Source organism: Nomia melanderi, chromosome 11 (assembly GCF_051020985.1).
Source record: "Nomia melanderi isolate GNS246 chromosome 11, iyNomMela1, whole genome shotgun sequence".
Taxonomy (NCBI): Eukaryota; Metazoa; Arthropoda; class Insecta; order Hymenoptera; family Halictidae; genus Nomia; species Nomia melanderi.
The window spans coordinates 3,438,231-3,461,373 of record NC_135009.1 but is presented as its reverse complement, the minus strand read 5'-3'; the positions used below and the strand labels follow the sequence as shown (position 1 = coordinate 3,461,373).

The 23,143-nt window shown below is 31.8% G+C and overlaps 2 protein-coding genes across 8 annotated transcripts; one reads left to right on the top strand and one right to left on the bottom strand.

Annotated features, from left to right (window-relative positions):
• Positions 1-404: 404 nt before the first annotated feature.
• Positions 405-17,399, top strand: LOC116435218 (aquaporin AQPAn.G). 3 transcript variants are annotated; one of them, XM_031994578.2, is made up of 5 exons: positions 405-602; positions 11,479-11,736; positions 13,833-14,117; positions 15,127-15,324; positions 16,342-17,399. In XM_031994578.2, the coding sequence occupies exons 2-5, from the start codon at positions 11,479-11,481 to the stop codon at positions 16,375-16,377; spliced, it is 777 nt and encodes a 258-aa protein (XP_031850438.1). In that variant the 5' UTR covers positions 405-602; the 3' UTR covers positions 16,378-17,399. The 3 variants fall into 3 exon arrangements, with proteins under 3 accessions (XP_031850438.1, XP_031850437.1, XP_031850436.1); XM_031994577.2 differs by having other exon boundaries at positions 406-602; positions 16,339-17,399; XM_031994576.2 differs by having other exon boundaries at positions 407-602; positions 16,485-17,399.
• Positions 17,400-17,539: 140 nt separating this feature from the next.
• On the bottom strand, positions 17,540-23,143 carry LOC116435214 (uncharacterized). 5 transcript variants are annotated; one of them, XM_031994564.2, is made up of 3 exons: positions 23,046-23,143; positions 22,664-22,929; positions 17,540-21,838 (listed from the first exon to the last, which is right to left on the bottom strand). In XM_031994564.2, the coding sequence occupies exons 2-3, from the start codon at positions 22,814-22,816 to the stop codon at positions 18,395-18,397; spliced, it is 3,597 nt and encodes a 1,198-aa protein (XP_031850424.2). In that variant the 5' UTR covers positions 22,817-22,929; positions 23,046-23,143; the 3' UTR covers positions 17,540-18,394. The 5 variants fall into 5 exon arrangements, with proteins under 5 accessions (XP_031850424.2, XP_031850425.2, XP_076228346.1 ...); XM_031994565.2 differs by having other exon boundaries at positions 17,540-20,544; positions 20,629-21,838; positions 22,664-23,121; XM_076372231.1 differs by having other exon boundaries at positions 17,540-20,541; positions 20,629-21,838; positions 22,664-23,121.

Here is a 23,143-nt window from a genome sequence, read left to right as displayed (position 1 = left end):
CCGGTTTTCTCGATAGTAATGCATTGTGGTCCGATTTCAACCAGTATCTTACTAATTTAATGAATGAAATTACTATTAGCTGCAAGTTATATTTATGCCGTTAGTATTAAATAAGATAAAATTATTTTACAAAAACGTTCTGCGTTTAAATTTTGATTTAAAATTATTGTACTGTCTTGTAAACTTATGAAGTTTATTGTACTGCCTTGTCTTCCACTCTACAAGATACAGAAATAAAATCAGTGTGTCTGATGATCGTAGCAGAACACGTACTGTCAAAACAAGAATCACTAGTGCCTTGTACGACTGCGGATTCGAGACAATGCTGTTACCTGGAGATCGTCGTTCGCTTTAACCGTGATATCCCTACTCTGGTGCCCGCTACCAGAGTACCAGAACAGACGCAGTTAGATCCCTATGTGAGACCAGCTGTTTTCTATGCTCGGGAGCCTCGACAGTTGTCGTTCGGTGACTCTTACGTTCGCTTCTCCCGGAATTTGCTACAGCAGAGCTTGTGACAGGGCCGGCGAACACCTGGAGAACTCGACGAACTTCACTGGAAAAACTGCAACACCTTGGGCTGCTCTTAACATATCGTCAAGGTCGGTTATACAATTTTTTCTGAGTTTATCAAATCTTTTTCTTCAACTCCATTATGTTTTTCTTTTCAACGGTGTCACTTTGTTATGCTTTCGCCGAAGATTTATCAATGGCGAATGCAGCTAATACTCATCAGTAATCTGTCATACTTTTTGTACATTCACATGTAATCATGAATCGATTACAAACTTTTATTACGAACTTTCATTTTCAGGAAGAATTATTGAAATAAATAAAAGTGAAACTTTTACATACTGCGGATCACAAGATTATAGCATTTATATTAGGTACTGTAAAAAGTTCGTACAGGTTCTTAAATAAAAATTTAATTTCATTCATTAAACTAGTGAAATACTGATTGAAATCGGACCACAATTCATTGCTAACAAGAAAACCGAATTTTTTCCAGTGCCTAATTGATCCATGAGAAAATAATTTGGATTATAGCAATCTCTTTTATTTATAATTTATAATTATAAATACGTACACAATGTGGCACGTGAATCATATCAGGTAAACAAAAGTGAAATTTTTACACACGATGGATACAAAAATAACGCTGTTCCTTATGGATTTACAGAAAAATTATTTCCGATGTATAGTACCTTCCTTTGTTCGTGATACGTGATTAAAGAAGTACACATAATGGGCCGCGTGAACGAGATCAAGTAAATAAAAGAAATTGCTCAGAACGTAACTGTTTCTTCGCATACACACGAGTGCCAACACTCGCTCCGCACACTGGCGTTTAAAAATAATTTTTGCCTTGTTTGGATTCGCTGGTTTACCAGAGATAATTAGAGAGGCAATGTGATTATACAACATACATGTTACACGCCTTTCGCGTGCGTGTTTGGTACGCGCCGTGGTAATTAGTCGTGGAATATTCTTTCGGATCAGAAGATACCTGAATTTCGTGCACGAAATCAGCTACTCTCATTCACGTGAGCTTAGAACGGAAGAGATCGCGATTCGGAATTGTTGGCTGCCAACAGGAATCGCGTGCTCTCAGAATAGTATAATACATGACAAATGGGTTAACTAAACAGAAACGATCATTTCGCGAGAAGTCTCCCAAAAATTTCGAAACCGTCGGCTGGTCGACGACAAGTTCGCGAAGTAACAGTGGAATGAGCCTCTATTAGCTCTCCTGAAAAGTGGAACGAGTGGATTGCCGGTCGGACCGGGAGTGGCGTCTGGAAATGTCGCTGCGAAACTGTTATGGTGTGTTGCGAATTTGGAAAGAAGTAAAAATCGGTCGCTATTGGAAATAAAAAAATTGAAATTGCTATTTAGCAGTTATTTCTGAATTATATAGAGGAAAGAAGTAACAAAGTATGTAATAGTTAAAAAATTATAATAGTAAAAAAGCAATTGTTCAAAATTGGTTTAAGTTATTAATATTTTCACTGTACCGAGTTGATTGTTTGAGATTGCTTGAGGTATTATTTTAAAAGAGGCATAGCTGAATATACACACAATTAACGAAGTTATTTTACAAAATTATATTTCAAAAAAGGAATTTTTGTTTAATTTCATTGATTAATGTGTATACGCAATTTCGAATTGGAATATTCGAAATTTCGATGAGTTCGAAATAATACGGAGTACGTTCTTCAGGGAAAGATATCAATACGTACATAACGTAAACTCAGAGACTTAGTACAAAGAACTCATACACTTTGAAAATAAGATAAGTAGGTATATAAAACAAGTTATTTTAATCGTACAAAGCTAATAATAAAGTTGACATATGCCCAAGAAGAATATATCTGTTCGGTATATACAATTAAAGTTTTTATGCAGTTTTTATGATAACTGAACTTCAAAGAGCATGACCTTCAAAAAAGTATTTTCTTTTCTACAGATACCTTGTCACTGAAGAAAAAAAAAGATATTTGTCATTTCAATATTAGTTAACACTAGAATTATGAATAATTAAATGAACCTTTTTTCATTTTTTATAGAAATTTAATCATCAAATAATCAATTGACTTATATTTTAGTTATTTTAATCATTTTTGTGTCTTTTCAATAACTATAATTAAAGAAAATCAGAATAGATCATTTTGATCCATCTGTTGATTCTAGTGTTAGGAGTACTGCATATAACATAAAAGAAATGAATTTTCAGTACTTGTCTTCCATCGGAAAGTAAAAATATGTCACAATTATGGTATTAGTTTTGAAATTTGGTGATTTTATAATACACTGTCCTACGTAGAGAACGGGTTATTGGAATTTCTTACGTTCCTCCATCTTTACGAATCAAGTACGACTGAACGTTACATTATATATTATCACCGACACGTTCAAGGATTTACAAATTCCTTCCAAACCTTATAGAAACACATAAAATACAAAAAAACTTAGTTATATATATTTCTCTATTTTCGAAAATTATTGAAAGTCTCAAATAACTAATTTGTAGCTGCTTCAAACAAGTGTCCTTCTTTAACACAGTCTTTAAGTAGATGTGCATACGCCAACATTCAAAGCAAACGATTCTTTAAAGAAAAAGAAATAAAACGTGTGAAGTAAAATTATTTCTAAGAAAATCAACAAGTCGGTTTGCGGTTGCAATGAGTGGAAACAATGAATCATGAATGAAAACGTTTGCTTACTCCTGTTTAATGACACACATGTCCGATGGTTTTGCAAAAATGATTATTTAAAAACGATAATATCGCATGGAGTTGAATTTTACGTATTTCCGTTTATTTTATTTTCACGTAAAAAGCTACGATTTTTCGATTACATTGCGATTTCTGGAACACACTGTATTATATCAAGTACAAGTCGGAAAAGATTTAAATAACACTTTATCCACGACCATAAAAACGACGGTAAAACGGACTGAGATGAGGCAAGATAAGGAGAGATATCGCGCACCTGTACTGCACCATATTGGGATAACGAGCATCGTATACTATGAACGCGTGACGATAAATTGCAGAAGACGTAACGAATGATTTATGTGAAATCGGCTGGCTTTCGCTGACGATTGATCGAAGCTCAATTGAACATACTACGCACGAGAGATGTAACAGATTCTGTGTCTGATTTTCCGCTTTCTTCACTAAAATATAGTCGACCAGTATGAATGATGAATTCGAAATTAACTATTAACCCTGGAACGGTGATACTTTGGTCTATTTTGACTAAAATTTTTAGACTTCATTCAACTTTAAACCTATTTATGCCCAACTTACATTCTCTGTTTTTTATGTCAGACTTAATAAGAAAAATAGCAAATCTTGTACAAGTATGTTTGAAAAAATATCTATAATAACTCCTAACATTACATTTACAAAATGTAATTTGACCCATATTGAATCTTATAAATATTATTTGTTGAATGTTTACGTAGATTTTGATAAATGCAACTGCAAAAATATTTGCTTACTTATGTATTCATCAGATGGCCGGATACCCTTTAGCATAGAAAAGGAAAAGACATAAATGAACTGTAAGGAGTTTACAAAGCAAGAATTTTACAATATAATCGATAAAAAAGTAATAAAAAATGAAGAAGTAAATTTGAAATTTCTCCTAGCAAATAGTTTTTAAGAGACTTTTTCAAGCTATTTAAATTTTCAGAAAATATATCAATTTGAGTTATTGCAATTATCTATTTTTTGATCTTTAATTTCCAAGAATTAAGCGAACGAACGTCAATTTTTCTAGGAACAATAAATTCTGCAATAAATTTCCGTAAACCTAGTGTTAAAAAAACGATTAAAAGATCATTATGTAGATTGGAATAAATCTCAAGGAAAAACACTAGGTAATTTAACGAGGTCACGTTGAATCTGAAGTAAAGGCTTACGCCTGCAAGGTGAAGTACTGGGAATTCATAGGAGGAAAAATCGAACCGAATGGTTATCGATACTTTAGGTAAGATGATGCGAAGGTAAATATTAAACTGGAACTATGAAAACAAAAGGTTGCATGTAGTTTTCTTTCAAATGAAATAGGGAAAAAGAAACTCGAACTACCGTAGAATAGTTAGCGATATCTTCAATAAGACGTAAGATATGACAACAAACGTTAAATGGAAACTATAAAAACTAAAGATTGTATATAATTTTCTTTCACTTGAAATAGGGAAAAGTAAGGTTGGAGAAACTTAAACTATTGTAAAATGATTATCTATAATATTTGTAATAAGATACGAAAACAAACTGTAGGTACAAACCTCAGACTGAAACTACAAATATAAAAGTAAATATAAATATAATTCCATTTGAGTTAGAGATAACAAATAAAAAGTCTTTTGAACTTTTGAACTACATTTATCTACCGGTATTTTTGCGAAATGGTGCAAAGACAAATAAAAGACGTTTATTTAACAGATAACTACACTGAGATTATACAAACAAAATCTAAATCTAACTATAAGTTTTATTCAATTGGATTACGGGATAAAGAGTATTTTATAGAAAATTTCATGATGTATTTCGGGAAGCTTTAGAATTTTGCCTTTTTTTTAGAAAGTTTCCAAGCTTATACAATCGACATTAGTGTTGTGCAACGTTCAGAAAATTCCTCTTTTTTCACAGTGGTGCAAAATAGCTCGTCCCCTCGACCGATGTGTGTTTAAAAACACAGTCTGCCGCCGAAACGGTAAAGTATGTGAATGTAAACCGTGAAATCGGATTACACTTGCAGGCGCAGAAGAAAAATCGTCTCGAAATATGATATCATCGCGAAAATCGAACACCCCCGCGCTACGCCAGAACAGAGTTCTAAACGGCATCATTAATGATACCCATTTGCGTAATCCACCTACCAGATGCCTCGTCAGAAAGAAGTCAATCTTGCCATTTTACGCCACTTTATTTACGGAGATCGCATTTAACCAATTTAAATTTGAGAATGAAATTGTAAAAGATTAGGACGTTACGAATCTGTTAAAGAATGTTGGAGGAAGCAAGAAGTAGTCTTACCATTGTACATAGTGGTCCACTATTTTTTGTTAAATACAACATTTATTTTTAAAAAGACAAAACAAAAATATAGCATCAAATTTAGTTTCTATTTTTATATCGAATTAGCTTTTTAAGCAAATCTGTAACTTGTAAGAGGATCAAAGCAATTTAAATTTTACTCTTATTAATAAAATTATATTTCAATTTTCCTAGTGATTTTTTTGTCTGTAATTAGTTTCTTTTAAAATACCAAACAAAATAAAATATTACCACGCAGAATTATAGGAAGAGATTGTAAACAAAGGTGAAACACGTGTTAGCGATTTATATGGATTGAGAACTTGTCGTCTGATGCTTATAATTTTAGAAGCAAAAGTTTTAAATAGATGATATTTTTTAATAAATCTTAATAAAACTATTTACATAAATTATAACATTGTAAATACTGTAAAATTACATCACTAAATAAAATGCAGTGATTCATTCTTCGTCGGACAATTGAACAATAAACTTACGAATTTATAAATGAAACTGCGACGATTAATGACGTTGCAAATATTTAAACGTAAAAATATTTGTTGATAAATGAAAACAGCGTGTGGCAATGATCGAATCTTATGTCACTGATGATAAACATCAATGACGTTTCAACTACACACATTAACAGAACTTCGTGAACAAAATCTGTGAATTCGTGAATATTTTCCGAGCACGTTTGTAGATAACGTCATTACGTACGTTATGACGTAATGTAATTATTGTACCGTTACATTTATGATAATATTTTGAAAAAACGTATGACCCGACGAACATGTATCATATCTATCGTATATAACTCTAGTCATTGTTTTTACCAACAATGCATGACGCATACAATTTCTAACAGTTAGTAGTTTTATATCGTGTACTATTAGAGAATGTCTACGCCTAACAATATTTATTTTCAAAGCTATATACCTTTTCGTTTCATTTCATTTTTAAAAAGAATACTAGGTAATTAAATAAGTCATTGTGAAAAATGTTTAAACAAAAAATTCTGCAAAATAAATGATCTCTTATAAACAGAAGATATCAGTGTGATTACAAATTATGTGTCTACATTTTTTATATATTTCCTACTATTATTAACTCACCAAAAATCTTACCCCAACAATTGTGTTTTCGAAAACTTGATTTTTGAATAAGAATGGAAATTTGTGTGTATTTAACCTTTCATATGGTATTAAAAAAAAAGTACAGTTTACTAAGATAAATCACGATATTTTTATATGATAAAATACAGTATTTTTAATAATTTGGTGTACACATAGGAATACTTGATTTTATTTAGAAAAATATTCTAATAATAACGGAAATGACAACTTATAACAGAAATTGTATAATTAATCACCAGTATTATGCAGGAGAATTTTAAATTATTTAAGCAATTCTCATTAGGAGAATATGTGTAGATAAATAATAACATTTTAACACTAACATCAGTCTATGGAGGAAAGGGAGATAACGATACAGGAAAAAATGTGTCGTCAATACTATTGCGCACGTGAGGCGTGTCAGAATTAAAAAATTTCGTAATACGATAATGGTACACCATCGTCTTTCTTTGTAGAAGCGGATGATCTCACCCGAATTAAATCCATCATTAACTCTCCTAAAGCGTTCTCTTCTGCGATACAAACGTTGCTCGCATATTTCTTATCCTAAGCCTACTAATCAATTTTCTTTCCTGTATAAGCCAACCAATTATTTCACTTTTATTTCTAGGAGTATTTAATTATAATCTCTCTCACACAAGTCATTAATAGTTGACGACTAAATTACGACATACATATGCACCAAATTTCAGCATAAAATGATCTGATTACACGCTAATGATGGTAATTTGAAATGTAAATGTTACTTTGCTACAATTACTTGAATTACAGTTGTAGGTCAGTAAGAATTAAACGTTAGAGAAAATAACTAATAACCGAATTAATTATTATGTTTTCAAGACCATCAGTAATATCTTATCAGATCATATTTTGACCAATTCTAACGTACACTTTCGTATATTAAATTTTGTCTATTTTGATAGAAAGTTTTCATTATTAGGGCAAGAATTTGAATCGTTAATTCGATGTTGTATACTTATAAATGGAATTAAAAACATTCTATCCCGATAGCAAAAGTGTGTCGATTTCAATGACACATATTTCGGTTAATAAACCTTGATGAAAGAAAAGATTACATTTATTTCAACCGACGAAAATGGATATTTCATACGTCATGCCCTTATAAGTGTACTATACAAAGTGAAAAGAACACGATGTCCCACAAAAAGCAAAATAACGAAGCATTACAAAATCAATTGTAAATTCGCTGGAAAACACAAATTAACACTAGAACTATCAACTATTTAACACGATTGATATGTAATTCTTATAAAAATTATAGTAATAGATGTTTTATATTTTTACTGACATTCGTTATAGTATGTGAGTAAAATAGTTAACTTACAAAATGCTTTCGACTGTTCAACACTTTTACGATATAAATAATTGCAAAATAAGAAAACTGCAACCAAGCAAATCGATTGATAAGGTAGTTCTAGTGTTAACACTGAAACTACCGATCAGTTAAATTAACTTTATGAAATTTCTTTATAGAAAATTCAAGAGTGTACCCATCGAGACTTCAATTGATTTACAATTTAGTTTGCGCTTCAGTAAATCGATTTCATTAATAATTTTTCAAAGAAACATCTGATATCTTTACAATAAATGCAAAAAGGAGGCATCAGGAATGGGTCATTTTGACCAAACTGATAGTTTCTGTGTTAATATCCGAACGTGCAGGAAATTAAACATTCATTAAACGTTAGCTAAGCTGCAAATTTTCATTTGTACTGTCCATATAAGACGTACGATTAGGAAGTCGTACGTCATCAGAGAAAATACGACAAAAATTAAGGAAGAACGGAAGATGGCCGACCTAGATCTGCAAGAAGATGTTCGCGTGCGGTATAAAAGACGTTAAATGTGACGGCGTGGGTGACGATTAGCTTCTCGTACATTCCGGCGGGAGTGATTAAGTAATTCGAGGCGATCGGGACCGGCTGTCGTACTCGTCGAGGATGTGACGATCTACATGCGTAATGCAACCTGGATGTGTCGCTCGTTAACGTAACGTTTCGTTTCTCCGACGTACGTGATTTGTAACGGTGCGTGAACGTACGAACGTACACGCGTCCTCGATCTAAATCCACGGCGCGAACCGGCGGAACAGTTAAACGATAGAGCGGATTAATTATCAAAGTGGTTAACCCTTGAACCGTATTCTATTCGGCTCCCGTCGTAAATTGTACTCGAAGATATTTCGCGAAGATATTATAAACGTGAGATATTTCAAATAAGTCATCATTCATTTCTGAAAATGATGAGGGGATCTATTTAATACAGGAATAGAATGAATTAATCATTTTATTATTAGCCCACGAATATTTATGCAAACTTAATATGGCAGAATATACAAATATATGTAAAACGTTGCATTCAATTGCGTTTGATTTTCGAATCGTCGAAATATTTCAGATGTTTCTGGATACCTTTAGAGAACGAATTTGCATATTGCTCTAATCCTTTGGGTACAATTTGTAAGCGGTTTTAGTTTTTGACAGATATTCATAAATAATTTTACTGTGTATTGTGTTGATGCAAAGTATTTGATAGTTTTTGTACGTGGTTAAAAATATAATTGTTTTCTTCGAAACAAATAACATCTATTCTCAATTATAACATGTATAAAGGATACTTTTTTCGTTCCTACTTAGTTTTGGTTTCGCCAGTGAACAGTTGAGAATTCTTCTTTTTTTTCTGATACAGAAGCTTCAAAACTTTTGCATAAAACCAATACGTTCCTTCAGTTGATATACACTGCCATCAGCGTTTGTTTCACTATTTATTACTCAGTTTCGTTGATAAATTTTGCTTCATTGAGGCAATTCATTTGGAACATTACGTCATTTCTAATTTAGAAAATAAACGCAATTCATTACGTTACTAAACCAAATCTAAAAACTAAAAACGTCAAAACTTTTGCAGCAACTTAACACTTTGTTGACCAACAATATTACGCAGAAATTATTCCATGTCACCGGTTATTATTCCGTAATTGAATGTGAAAGTAAAACAATCTAAACAAACTTCAACATACTTTATTTATACACAATGAATTGAAATGAAACTTTGGATGTATCTTTTATATAACTTTGAATATTTTACTTTCAAAATATTCTATATTACCCTGCGTTTTAAAAATTGAAATAGCTAACGCAAGTGCAAACACGAGTTAAATTGTAACCAGTCAACAATGTGTTAAGAATTTATTTAACGGTAAACTTGTTGTTTCCAATATTTGTAAAAAATCTGTAACAGACAGTGGAAGTTAACGTTAATGAATGCTAAACCATTAGAGAAATCTTGTTTATTTCTATCCTCGTTGGAACAATTCCGACATATTTTTCTTATTAACAGGATTAATCCTTTTTATTAACATTGCACAAAAAGCATGACCTGCCCTTCGGAATCATTTCCTTTGCCAAGCGTGACTCAAGGACTATTAACGAGCAAATGGGAATTATAGACGACGTCAGGCACCATGTGAAAAAGTAGACATTGCTTTTTACGGTTTAAACATGTAGTATTGCAAACGGTAACCGTTCTCTTTATATCTAGTGGTGAAATCAAGTTCAGAGTGTATGCAACGTTATCAATCAATACTGTCTTCCTTAACCTAGTCGTTCTGTTCTCAAATACTCAAGCAGAATATTTGGTCAAACAAAATTAGTTATCCGAACTGTAATATCTATATTAACTAATACAAGTATTTTAATTCAATATTTAATGTATTTTCATACCGATTCTACTTATTTATAGATTTCTTATAGATATTAATAAAAGAATAATTAATTGTTGTGATACACGGGTGACATAATAAGAAAAATATAATAAAACCGTTGTTGAACATAGACAATAAATTAAAGTTAATCTGAATTAAATTCTGCAAAATATTGTGAGATATTTTTTTATCTTAGTTGAATTACTTTAGACTAAAGAAAAGTGTATAATACCGAGTTACTATAAATGTTCTAACCGAGTATAAACACGATGTAATAAATAAATTCTTTACTTATTATCTTATTTGTCAAATTACACTTGTATCTAAAAGATACATCAAAATGGAAAAATAATCGATATAAACAAATAGAATCAATTATTAAGTAGATAAAATATTCTAATTAAAGTAATCTAATAAAAGTAGATAAATCTAGTTATCCTTAAATTAAAAATTAACTTTATAGAATTACCATTGAAATTGCTGCAGTACTTACCAAGTTTTCGAATAAACTCAACAATTATGTTTATTCACTATCAAAATATTATTTCTATATTGTTACAATATAGCAATATTCGTACATACCTATTTGTACATTTCTTCTTTACATATATTCTATTTTTTCTTTGTTTATTTCATCAATTAATCTTCAATGCTTCCATGTACTTGTTGTAAATGCAAAAGTCGCTAGCAAACGAGCAACTATTAAGCAGTTACTATTAAAACCTGTTCACATGTTTACCATCGTTAAATATACGGAATAATGACTAAAGATAAAGAGGATTCGCATATATCTCAAGAGCGTGTTATATATAGTACATAAACTCATGTATCTCTTATAATTGCATGTGTCATAACTGTACGAATGTCCGCAGTCTAAATATAATTACAGAAAGCACATTTGTTTCACGTTCTCATCGCGATTATATAATGTTTGAACACGTACCGTTAGACTTCGATACAGTTCGCAATGTGCTGCATCCCATCATTAATTACACACCATGGTTGCATAACGATCTGACATCTTCACTCGGCTTCCCGACGTTGATGAATTGGACATCTTATTTTGCAGATGGGCAACTTGAAAGCAACTCTGGGCACAAACGAATTCACCGAATCAAAGGGTGACCTTTGTCGGGCTCTGGTCGCGGAGTTTCTCGGTACGATGCTGTTAAATTTCTTTGGCTGCGGTTCTGTCATCACCGGAAACGTCGTCGCCATAAGTCTAGCCTTTGGATTGACCGTGGCTGCCGCGATCCAAGGAATAGGGCACGTTTCGGGCGGCCATGTCAACCCTGCAGTGACGTTTGGTTTAATGGTTATTGGCAAGGTTGGAAATATCATTGGAACATTTGTAACGAGTAACTTGCCTGCGTTGGACATTCTCCAAAAAACATTACCGTAGGATTCCCTATAACGCGATTTAAAAAATCGTCAAACAGTAACTACGAAAGTGAGATTTTCCGTAAAAAATTGATACAAATGGAGGGCCAACTTAACACTAAAACTACGGAGCAATTGGAGCGACTTATGTCTAAGTTTTTATAAAAATTAGAACAATATATTTTTGAAGATTTGATGGGTCCCTTATTGCTGTATCTGTACAAATACAGAGATTTATTTTACAGTTTTTCACAAACGCCTTGATATAATTTAAATACTTGCCAATTAAAAATTCTAAAATGTGTTAATTTAACCCGTCTGATAGTTTTAGTGTTAATACAAGTTGAACCATTATCCAAAAGTGGAATTTCATGGGAAATTAGGAAACGTGAAATCCTGTAGTACGGAATATTTTGATCGTGTTGTAGAGGGTTCTACTGTACAGTTAGTTATTTATGTTAAGAACGTTAAATACAAAATATAACGAAAATTTGTAAAAAAAAAATGTTATGATAAAGTATTTTTGATTTTTAAACGTTTCGGTTAAAAATAACAATTATCAGATTAATAAATAAAGATCACTTATAATTATTATTGTTATTCAAAAACATTTTATAGGAAAAAGTAATTGTTTTCTTATGACCATTTTTCAGTTTGATTAGAACAATTATGGACTCAGATTATAATACTACGTGGATTATTTTAGAAATGAATTCTAGTTTTAGTACGTGATGTTTTAGCCCCTTGAATTATGATTTGTTTCGTAACATACCTACTCGCAAAAGTTACCTCGTTATTAATAATTTAATTCTTTGAATCAGTTTATTGTAAATGCCAAATGCTCATAATCACAAAATTGTATTTTTATGTTTTATTTAATTATTTATAAGGTGCAGTAATAAGAATATGCAATGCTTCTGCGAAGTATTTAAATGAATATTTAAATAAGTGTGCACTAGACAAATTATTATAGTCAATTTTCATATAAAATGAAAATCCATGAAAAACGTAATCATTTTATATTTTTTTATCTACTTCTACATAAAAACACCCATGTTTTAATTATACCACAAATTATGATTTACTCTGTATATTTATTATAAACTAGTATTAAATATTAATTCTAAATAACGATCTTTACCCTTATTACAAATGATATTACAGTTTCTTGATTCTCCAATATATATATATATATTATTAAAGGTCATATAGAAATATGTCAAGGACACTGTGCAATAAAACACTAAAAATACCGTATTTACAAATATAATGAAAATCTTTACGACAGAATGATTCTGCTTGATATTAGAATATACATACATTGCCTTTTCTTACACTGCAATGTAGGCCATAAAACCTACAATTATTACTTATAAGTTACTCGACACTGGTGACACAACTTGTTGATAACTTATTATAATCGTCTAATCTCATTTGCCGGTATACGCTTTCATAAAAACCTATTCTTGAGCATGTACAAACCAATACAAAGTCAAAAAGTACTTATACAAAGGACAATTAAAGTATTAAATAAAATTTAATTTCAGTAAATTTTTCTAGAGTAAATTTTGATGTTTCTTTTTCACTTAGAATAAATTTCAATAATTTTAAAATATTGTAAATTAATTTCTTAGAATGTTCATTATAATGTCAAAAGGAGTAACAGTATGTTACTTGTATTATTCAAATCAACAAACATAAAATTCCATGTTATAAGTTCAATTATGGAATTTTTATAAAATAAATTAACCCTTTGCTCTACGGTATCGTGTCAGACGAAAATTTTCAACTGAATTTGACAAATTTAAATTCTATTTAATCTTTGTGAATACAAATTAAATATTACTTTTCTTTTATCAATGGTTAACTTCTGGAGTAAACATAGACATAAAATAAGCATTAAATTATTTTCTTTTTCTAAGACACTATTGGCGATAAAGTATCTTTATCAAACATAATTGTGAAAAAAATCATAGGGCAAAGGGTTAACTACAAGATTTATATGATAATAGTGTAATTTAATAATTTCTTTTTATTTTATAGGTATCTATAATCAGAGGATTATTGTACGTTTTGGCACAAAGCATAGGCGCAATAGCGGGTTCTGGTGCAATAAGGGCGCTGTCTCCCGAAACAATGGAGAATGCCTTGGGTGTAGTAAGTCTTTCCGAAGGTGTTACACCTGTTCAAGGTTTCGGAATAGAATTCTTCCTGGCGTTTATATTGGTTCTCGTCGTATGCGGTGCATGCGACGCAGCTAAACCACACAGCCAAGGAGTTGCACCTCTCGTAATTGGACTTGCAGTCAGTGTTGGACATCTTGTTGGCGTAAGATATTAAATTTTATTTAATTTTCCATACTATTATTACTTTTTCATTATATTATTATTATTAAAAGATACTAGTATACTTCGTAAAATAAAGAATAAACATTCTTCGTTGAAAACCATCCGTTGATTAATTGAAAAGTGTAATTTTGTAATTATCAATTTTTATAAATATAAATACTTTACTATGATGCTTCTATGGACAGGACACAAAGGATTTTTAAAAGAATATAAAGTCTTCAGTATACTGATTATAATTCTTTGGAATATTCAAAATTGTATAAAAATATGGAAAAAGTCGAATAAATGCGTTTTTTAATGGCCGTCATTTTTGTACAAATGTACAGAGGTATTTGAATATACTATAAGTAGAACATGATCTTCAAGGGAAAATTCGATTTTAATGATAAAACAGTGTATTATATGCATTACTTAATTATACACCACGCATATAGATACATGATCCTTATTAAGAATCAAATATAATCAGTGTTCAACATTTAAAATATTTGTCTTTCCTAAACTTGATTCAATGGCATTTTTTATAAATGCATGAAGATATGTATGCCAGTAATTACTCTTATACAAATATAAATAGAAGAAATCATAGTAAGAGAAAGAATCTGCAAAACGACGTCAACATTTCAATAGACATATTAAACCAAAGTAATCCTATATAAAATACAATCCGACATTTTTAACCCCTCGCCTTATAATAACGTGTCGGGCACGCGGTGAAGATTTTAAACGAAGTTTAATAAGGATAAATATTACTGAGTTCTTTTGCATTCAAATGAAATATTCTTCTGTTGTCAATTATACTTTAGAGCTAACATAAATGTGCAATATGTCTACAACTTTTCTCTTAACAAATGATTAATGGCAAAGTAATTATGTCGATCATAGTTAAGAAATAAATCACGGGGCAAGTGGTTAAACATATTTTTCTTTCTTTGTTTCATTATTGATAAAAGTTCTTACCTTTTATCTTTTATGTCTTGTTTTAATAGGTGCCAAGAACAGGCGCAGGAATGAACCCCGCTCGATCATTAGGTAGTGCTGTTGTAATGAATATGTTCGATAATCACTGGGTTTATTGGATTGGACCGATTTTGGGTGGAATGGCAGGTGGTTTGGTTTATGCGCACGCGATCGGTCCTGCAAAGGAACCGGAAGGATACTCGTCTGTAGCACGAGGCGAGAAAGAGGTACAAAGCACGTAAAGAACAACCCAGTAAAATTTGTTGTTCGCACTACGATTACCGATTAACGTTCTTGATTTCAATTATTTATTTCCTTAGGGAAATTATTGAAATAACTTGTTAAGAAATTGTTTTTTAATTTTATACAAGCATGTATTTGTCGCTGTAATGACAACTCAGTGCTTACGTTCCAAATAATAAAGTGCTCTGGGTTATTATTATAAAAAATGGTTAAGAAAGTTCAGTGTTTTGAAAAGAAAGTAAATATACAAGGAATAATGTTACATACTAATATTCTTTAAAATGAAGAAAATTTGTTAAATATGTTTGACAACATTGAAATGTGAGCATTTTTTATATTTATAAGAGATTGCATAATATGCATATCGATAAACCTAAAAGCAGAAGATTGCTTTTATAATATAATTGAAACAATTTTGCAATAAAATTGTTTATAAGATGAATATATTATGTTATTTTCTTTTTTTAACCACTGTTCAATTATTTGTTTGTGATTGTCGAGAAAAAAATTCTCCTAGTTTATACTTCTATTTGAAATAATTTTAGAAAAGCGATATAGGAATTTATATAAAGTTAAATAAATGAAAGAAAAAGCAGAATTTTAAATCAAATTTTAAAACCGGTCAATTGACCGATACGACGTACGGTTAGTGTTAATACAGTTTTCAGAACTTTTAATATTAAGAATGCATTCAAATGAAACATGTAAGAGTTTGATAATTTTACTATTAATTTTGTTCGATTGATCTATTTAGAACGAAATATATTAAACAAATTTGATAAAATAATTGAAATTCGCTTTTCATTCTTGTATCAAAATGAACTTTCGAAAACTGCATTGCATTTAATATGTATAACGTTGTCACTGCACAATCACAATAATTGGAACCAAAAATGTTTATATTCTCGTTGTAGAATCTTTCTATGTTTTTTATGTATTCAAAAATATGAAATGGTAGAATCTTTTTCTTTAAATTTTCAATCGTCTCTCTCCCACAGCAGTTCGAGTACATAGACAGCGGACGGGGTGGACTTTAAGAAATGAAGATACACAGAAAGATTCGAAGACGGGAATGCAATTTTTTATGTAATTCGTGTAATGAATATTCGAACGATTAAAAATATGCGAAGTATTATTTTTACAGCTGGAGAGCCTTACCAGTAAGAAGGACGTCAACCCAGCTTAAACTTCCCGGCATTTTTCAAGATCACGTTTAAAATACTGTCGAGTCACTACTTACATTCAAATCGAATACGTACAATTTGAAAATTAAAAAATTTTAGATTATTGTTCTTTAAAAAAAGAGAGAAAACAGAACTACTGGAAATTCTACATTTTGATTACATGAGGGATTCCTTTTTTCTTTAGACATTAATAGGAAATAATATTATGTCAATTTCACTTATATTAATTAAAGAACATACATTATTTATGAAAGATATGAGACTATGTTATGTATTACAAATAGTATGATTTATTTGATGATTAAAAGATACAGAAGGCCAAAGATCAATTGCTGAAGTAAAATCGTATAGTGTCGACATCTTACGTCGTATTTATTGATATTGTCGATAACTTCATAAAAAAAAATTATTCATTAAACTTTGATGAAACTAAATTTTACAATACAGTCAATTCAAAATCATTTCGAAACAGTTGTATGTAACGCAATCTGTAGCATTTGTTCTATGCTTAAGCTGTATTTGTATATTTAACGGTTTACATAAACGTATTCTACTATGTAGTTACTATTGCAAGAATTGTTTCATTACACTACTATGCGATTAAAATGTAACATGACCTATTTAATTTTCAAATTCCGCTTGTTTTTAGCCTTTAACATATTTTTGTACATCCTTATTGGTGAATTGCTGACAATCATTCAATACCGTTGTTTTATATCTATTATATTTATAAATTTATAAGATACATATTTTTTATATATTGTACATTCAAGTACGACGGAAATAATATTATTACATATGTAAGCACGTTTATATAATATTATAATAATATTATATAAAGTAAATGAATAAAAAATAATGTATTATGAATAAAATGTGTATCTAAACATGTGTGCTACATCCTGTTTTGTGAAATGAAATGTCAATATGTCACATGAAAGTACAGTGGCAAAGAACAACATTATTTGTACTAGATGTGCGGAAGAGGTTGTCCTGGAAAATAAGCAACACTTGATTTTACATTTACACACCATTGTCTGTATTTGATACATAGCTTCAAATGTTAATAGGATAACGAATAATCTATGTACCGTTGTCATTCTAATCTCGTACAATTATCATAATGTTACAATAAGTTTTGTTCCTTAAAGTACCTTGTGTGTTCCCAATAATGGAGTCAGTTGTGAATAATAACTAGATAAAATGTAATCTAATAATTGCATTGGATAAGAGACTTTATCTGCAATTGAAAAATGTTTAAACATAAGACAACATTCGAAGTAAAATATAACTCCCGTATATGTACAAACATCTTACATTCGGTAATAACATACATGTTTACCGGATAGTAAGATATCTAGAATGAGTGCCTAAATATATAAATATATTTAATCGTATTTTTAATATTTCTATGTCATAATGACATAATAATAGAAGTAACAAATTTCTTGTAGTATGTGAAAATTGTGAATTAATTCCTTATTATTTAAATAATGACGTCTTTCTCGTATAGAAATGTTGATTAATAGGCACTACCTTCTTTTTTTTTCGTATCTCATTGATGTCATTAATTACATGCAGACACAATTCTACAACTGTCACACAGGAAAAATGAATGATAAATACAGAGTTCAGATACAGTGTGATAAAAGGATGTTGATTATCTTAAACTCACATGTTTACTTAAGGGATCTAACGATTAAACGATCAGATTGTTATTTATATTCGTCCAAAATGCATCGAGATCGAGTTCTGAATTTGTAAAATTGATCAAAAGCACAACACTGATAAGTCAGAGCTTGCATATTATAAATCAATATTTTAATTAAAAGCAACATTCATGAGTGTTCAACAGTAACATCAAACAAACTCAACCTTCCATTTGTTGAAGTTTATCCTCCAGACTATCTTGACTGTCATTAGTATCATTTAAATTTATTGCATGATTCTCATGATCAAGTTCTATCACAGAGTCCTCCAATTGACTTTTTTGAACTTCTAAAACATTATCTGATGGTTCAAAAATATCCGTGGACTCTGAAAGATCCTGTTCGTCTAAAGTTAAAGTTGAATTTTGTTCAGGTTGTTCTATTATTGTAACTGCTTCTTCTGTTACAGATTCCATTTTTATCTCAGGTTCTTCCAAATCTTCCACAACATCCATTGTACTAGTATTCTCAAGCTTCAAAGTTATTTCTTCATCTTGAGGATTAGTTTCGTCTACTTCATCTTTTTTAATTGTTTCATTATTTTCGTTGGAGGGTCCAGCTTTTGGTTTATCAGTATAACTTTTCGGGATAGTTTCTGCAATAGTAGGCATTTGACTGAGATTACTCAAAACTGTTTCTTGCATCTTCACTACCGAGTCAGCTGAATCGAGTATACTACATAATTCGCGACTCATCTCTTCTACTTCTGATGCTTCTTCTGTCTTTACAACGATAATCTTTTTATTTCCATAAACTTTAGAACTAGTTATCATTGGCTGTTTACCATCCCTTCTACCTGTAGGTGTTTTTGTTGATTCCTTTTGTACATTCTCAACTTGTTTTAACTCCACTGGAGCTTTTTCTTTTTCTGGTTCAACTTGAATCTCGTCTTTCAATATTACTGCAGGAGTAGTTGTTACAGATACCGTTGTTACAGGAGTTGTAGTTGTTACATCATTGTCATTGTATTCTTGTTCTTCATCATACATACTTTGCTTTTTCTTAACAAATACTCTCTTCAATGGTAATTGTTGTTCATCTTCAGATTCATCATGACGTTCCGGTGATAATTCTTCCATAGGTTCATATTCTTGTTGTTTGCGTGCTTCTAGTTCTTCAATTTTTAAACGTTGTTGCTCTACTCTCTTCTCTAGTTGTTCTAATTTTTCTTTAGTTTCTTGATCACCTCCTGTTAACGCAGGTTTTTGGATAGTCGCTACAGATGTTTTCGGTGCAGATGATGGTGTACTTATTGATTGAGATGTTTTTAATTCGAATTTTGGAGAATCACTTATTACAGTTTCGGTATTTTTTATTGGAGTTGGTTGCTGGCGTTGTTCAGTAGATGATTGTAAAACTGCTTGAACAATACCTGCATGTTTGTCAAGAGGTTTTTTCACAACAACTCTCTTTACAACGTTACCAGTAGGTAATTTTGCTAGCTCTGCTGGATCTATTATTGTACCATCAGGATTCATAATAACTTCTCTTGTAGTATCCCCTTGTCGAATGATTCTGCGAACAATTACTCGTTTTGTAACCTTGTGACCTGAACTAGTTAGCTCAGACACAGTTCCTGGTGTTTCTCCCTCTTTTGTTATAGTTGGTCCTGTAGGAGTTTCCGTAGTTCCACTGGGTTTTCGCACAACGATTCTTTTTATCACCTTAATGGTACTAACAGCTTTTGGTGTACCGCTAACTGCAGTAGAAGTTTCTAACTTATCATCTTTTGCAACAATTTGATTTTGTGAATTACTCTGTCCTTGTGGTGGTCTTGATTGATTTGTAGATGTAGGTGACTCTTTACCTTGATCTTGAGCAACATTTTGATGTTTCAAAGGAATTTTGTGTTCTTTAAATACAGATGCAACTATTTTTTGAACTTGTGCTTCTGTTTCATCTACACGAGAAGTTTTTGCAGATTCCTCATTCGGCTTAGACTGTGAAGTTTTTGTAACCTGCTGTGATTGACTACTGTTTGGACTTTGTTTAACCTTTGTGTCTTGTACTTCTCTACGCTGAATAGGCATTAGTGTTTTAATTGTCTTTTTAATCATATTACCATCTTTACGTCTGACATATACTACCTGTTCCTTTTGATTTTCATCTTTCTCTGACCTTTCCTGTTCTTCTTCGCTTTCTGATCTATCAGGCTTACTTGGTTTTGGAAGTTTCTTTACAATATATGCTGGTGGTTCGTAATCATCGTCGCCATCAGAGTATTGTTCTTCTTCTTCGTCTTCATCACTCTCTAGATCGAGTTTGGTTTTATTGTCTGGCTGTAGTCCATCTGGTCCCATTTTTTCACCTGCTTCAATATGTTGTTTTATGTGAGTAACATAGTCTGCTCTATTTCTGCAGGATTCCTGACAGACATCACAAGTTAATCCCATACCTGTGCGTTTTGTGTGCGTTAGCTGATGTACTTCTAAACTCTCTTTACGCTTGAATGCTTTTCCACAATCTTCACAAACGTGACGCTTTTCGACAGAATGTGTACGCATGTGTCTAGTTAAATGATGAGATAGAAGAAATGAACGAGGGCAAAGCTTGCATAAATATGGTCTGTGCCCTGCATGAGTTGTCAAGTGACGTGCCAATTTTGTACTTGTACGGAATGCTTCCTTACAATACTCACAAACGAACGTCTTATCTTCATTATGAAGCACCTCGTGCCGTTCCAACCCCTGTTTGTAGGTGAAACGTTTATTGCAAATATTGCACTGGAAAGGTTTTTCTTTTTTGTGCACAGCATCTTCATGCTTTTCTAATTCCTCAGTTGTAAAGAATTCACGGTCACAATGCTGACAGCCATATCGCAATTCATCCCTATGAACTTTCTCATGGCGTTGCAGTAAATTTGCTCTTGAGAACTGTTTATTACAGACTGGACAACAGAAAGGTTTTTCCTCAGAATGAGTACTCATGTGTTTTCCTAGATCATATTTAGAGAAAAACATACGGTCACATTCTGTGCATTTGTAGTTACGATCTCTATGGGCTCTTTGTATGTGGAGAGCAAGGGCTTGACGTAGAGGAAAAGTGCGATCACACTGATCACATGCATGAACTCTTATCTCACCTGGTTCTAATTTACGTTCTTCTTTAGCACTACTTGTATCTTGATCTCCTTCGCTACCTGCATCTTGTTCCTCCTCATAAAAATCATGTTGCTCTTCTTTCTCTCTTTGTTTTTCTGCTTGTCTATCTCTATCTCTTTCTCTTTCTCTATCTCTATCCCTCTCTCTTTCTCTTTCCCTTTCTCTTTCTCTATCACGATCCTTGTCTCTCTCTCGTTCCCTTTCTCTTTCTCTTTCTCTATCTCTTTCTCTGTCTCGTGCCTCTCGTCTTTCTCTATCACCATTATCAACTCTAGGCTTTTTTACTGCATCATTTTGGGACCTTTGTTCCAATGGTCTTTTGTTATTGATTTCAGGGGGATCATTAGGGATTGGTGGAAATGGTCTTGGTAAGACACCAGATAATGGATAAGCTCTTAGTGCTTCATCTGCTTTCTTGCACTGAAGCTTAAATTTATAAGAACGATCTAGATTCCAACGACACATATTGCATATCATTTGTGGCATTCCATCTGCTGCATAAACCTTAAACATAATATATCAAAAAATGAGTTAATACGTTACAAAATTTTCATTATATCTTAAATATTTCTATCACTGTTTAAGTTTCAATGAAAAAATATAATTCATTTACAAAATAAAAGATAAACCATTGTGAAAAAACGTTTTTTTTTCTTTGAACGATGATAACTGCCAAAATACATAAAAATAAATAAATTTCATTTATAAAAAGTATACAATAAAATAAAACTGATATACATTACATACATAACAAAATTACATTTAATAGTTTCATAGGACATGTAACTCGACTTACTTTCCCGCCAACGAGAAGGAATTGATAAACAAATAATCATCAATAGGATAAGCATTTGTACCTCGAAATGAAACAAAATATACGAATTTCATGCTTTACCATCACTGCATTGAAAAAAAAATTATCAATCACATATTATTCAACTATGTCAAATAGTTAAAATAAACATATATATCTACAATTTTCTTAATTCACAAATTATGCATACATATTACAACAAGTTATTACACAGATGAATGAAAATTTCTTGGCGAACGAAACTTAACGAGAAGTTGCTGAAACTACAACTCAACCGGCAAATATGATACCTGCGTTACCCAAACTGTTTGCTGTACATTGGCACAGTGTACATTTAATTCGATAAAAACTTCTGATAATAAAAGAAATAAATGATACGAAGTATTGTTAATGTAAGAAACAAATTAGCGTGTGGAGTAGCATTATCTGAGAAAAGAATGTGCAGTATTCCGAAGAATATGGAATGAAAGGTGGACAGAGAATGGGTCGATGCCGTCTTCAAAGGAAATAATTACCTCGATGGCGACGCACGACATGATCTGCAGGGTAAGCGGCACTTGAAACGGCTTACTATGATCTCTCTCGTAAATGTAGCTAAGTGGTTCCGATTCTGTCAGGCAGAACCGACAGACTCGTCTGGAACGGAGTGGCGCCGGTCTGTTCTCCATGTTTTCCTGCCTACCGTCCGTACAGACACCCACAAAGACACGCACTCACGCGTCTCTTACGTCGTTCTTCTCCCGAGCGTTCTCGGACGTAGTATATTCACACTTTTAACACACTGCAACAACAATCACACTGAGAATGTTGCTTCATTAATCGGATTTTGAAGAAATGACGCCGAGCGTCGGTAAGCGTCGCGTCACGGACGACAAACGAGCGGGACGAAGTACACACCGCTTTGGCGCTATTATGGCGGTCCGAGAACCCGTTTCCTCTGCGTGGCGTCGTTCGAGCGTCGAGATTCGTGAAGCTTCAGTCTTTCCACAACAGCG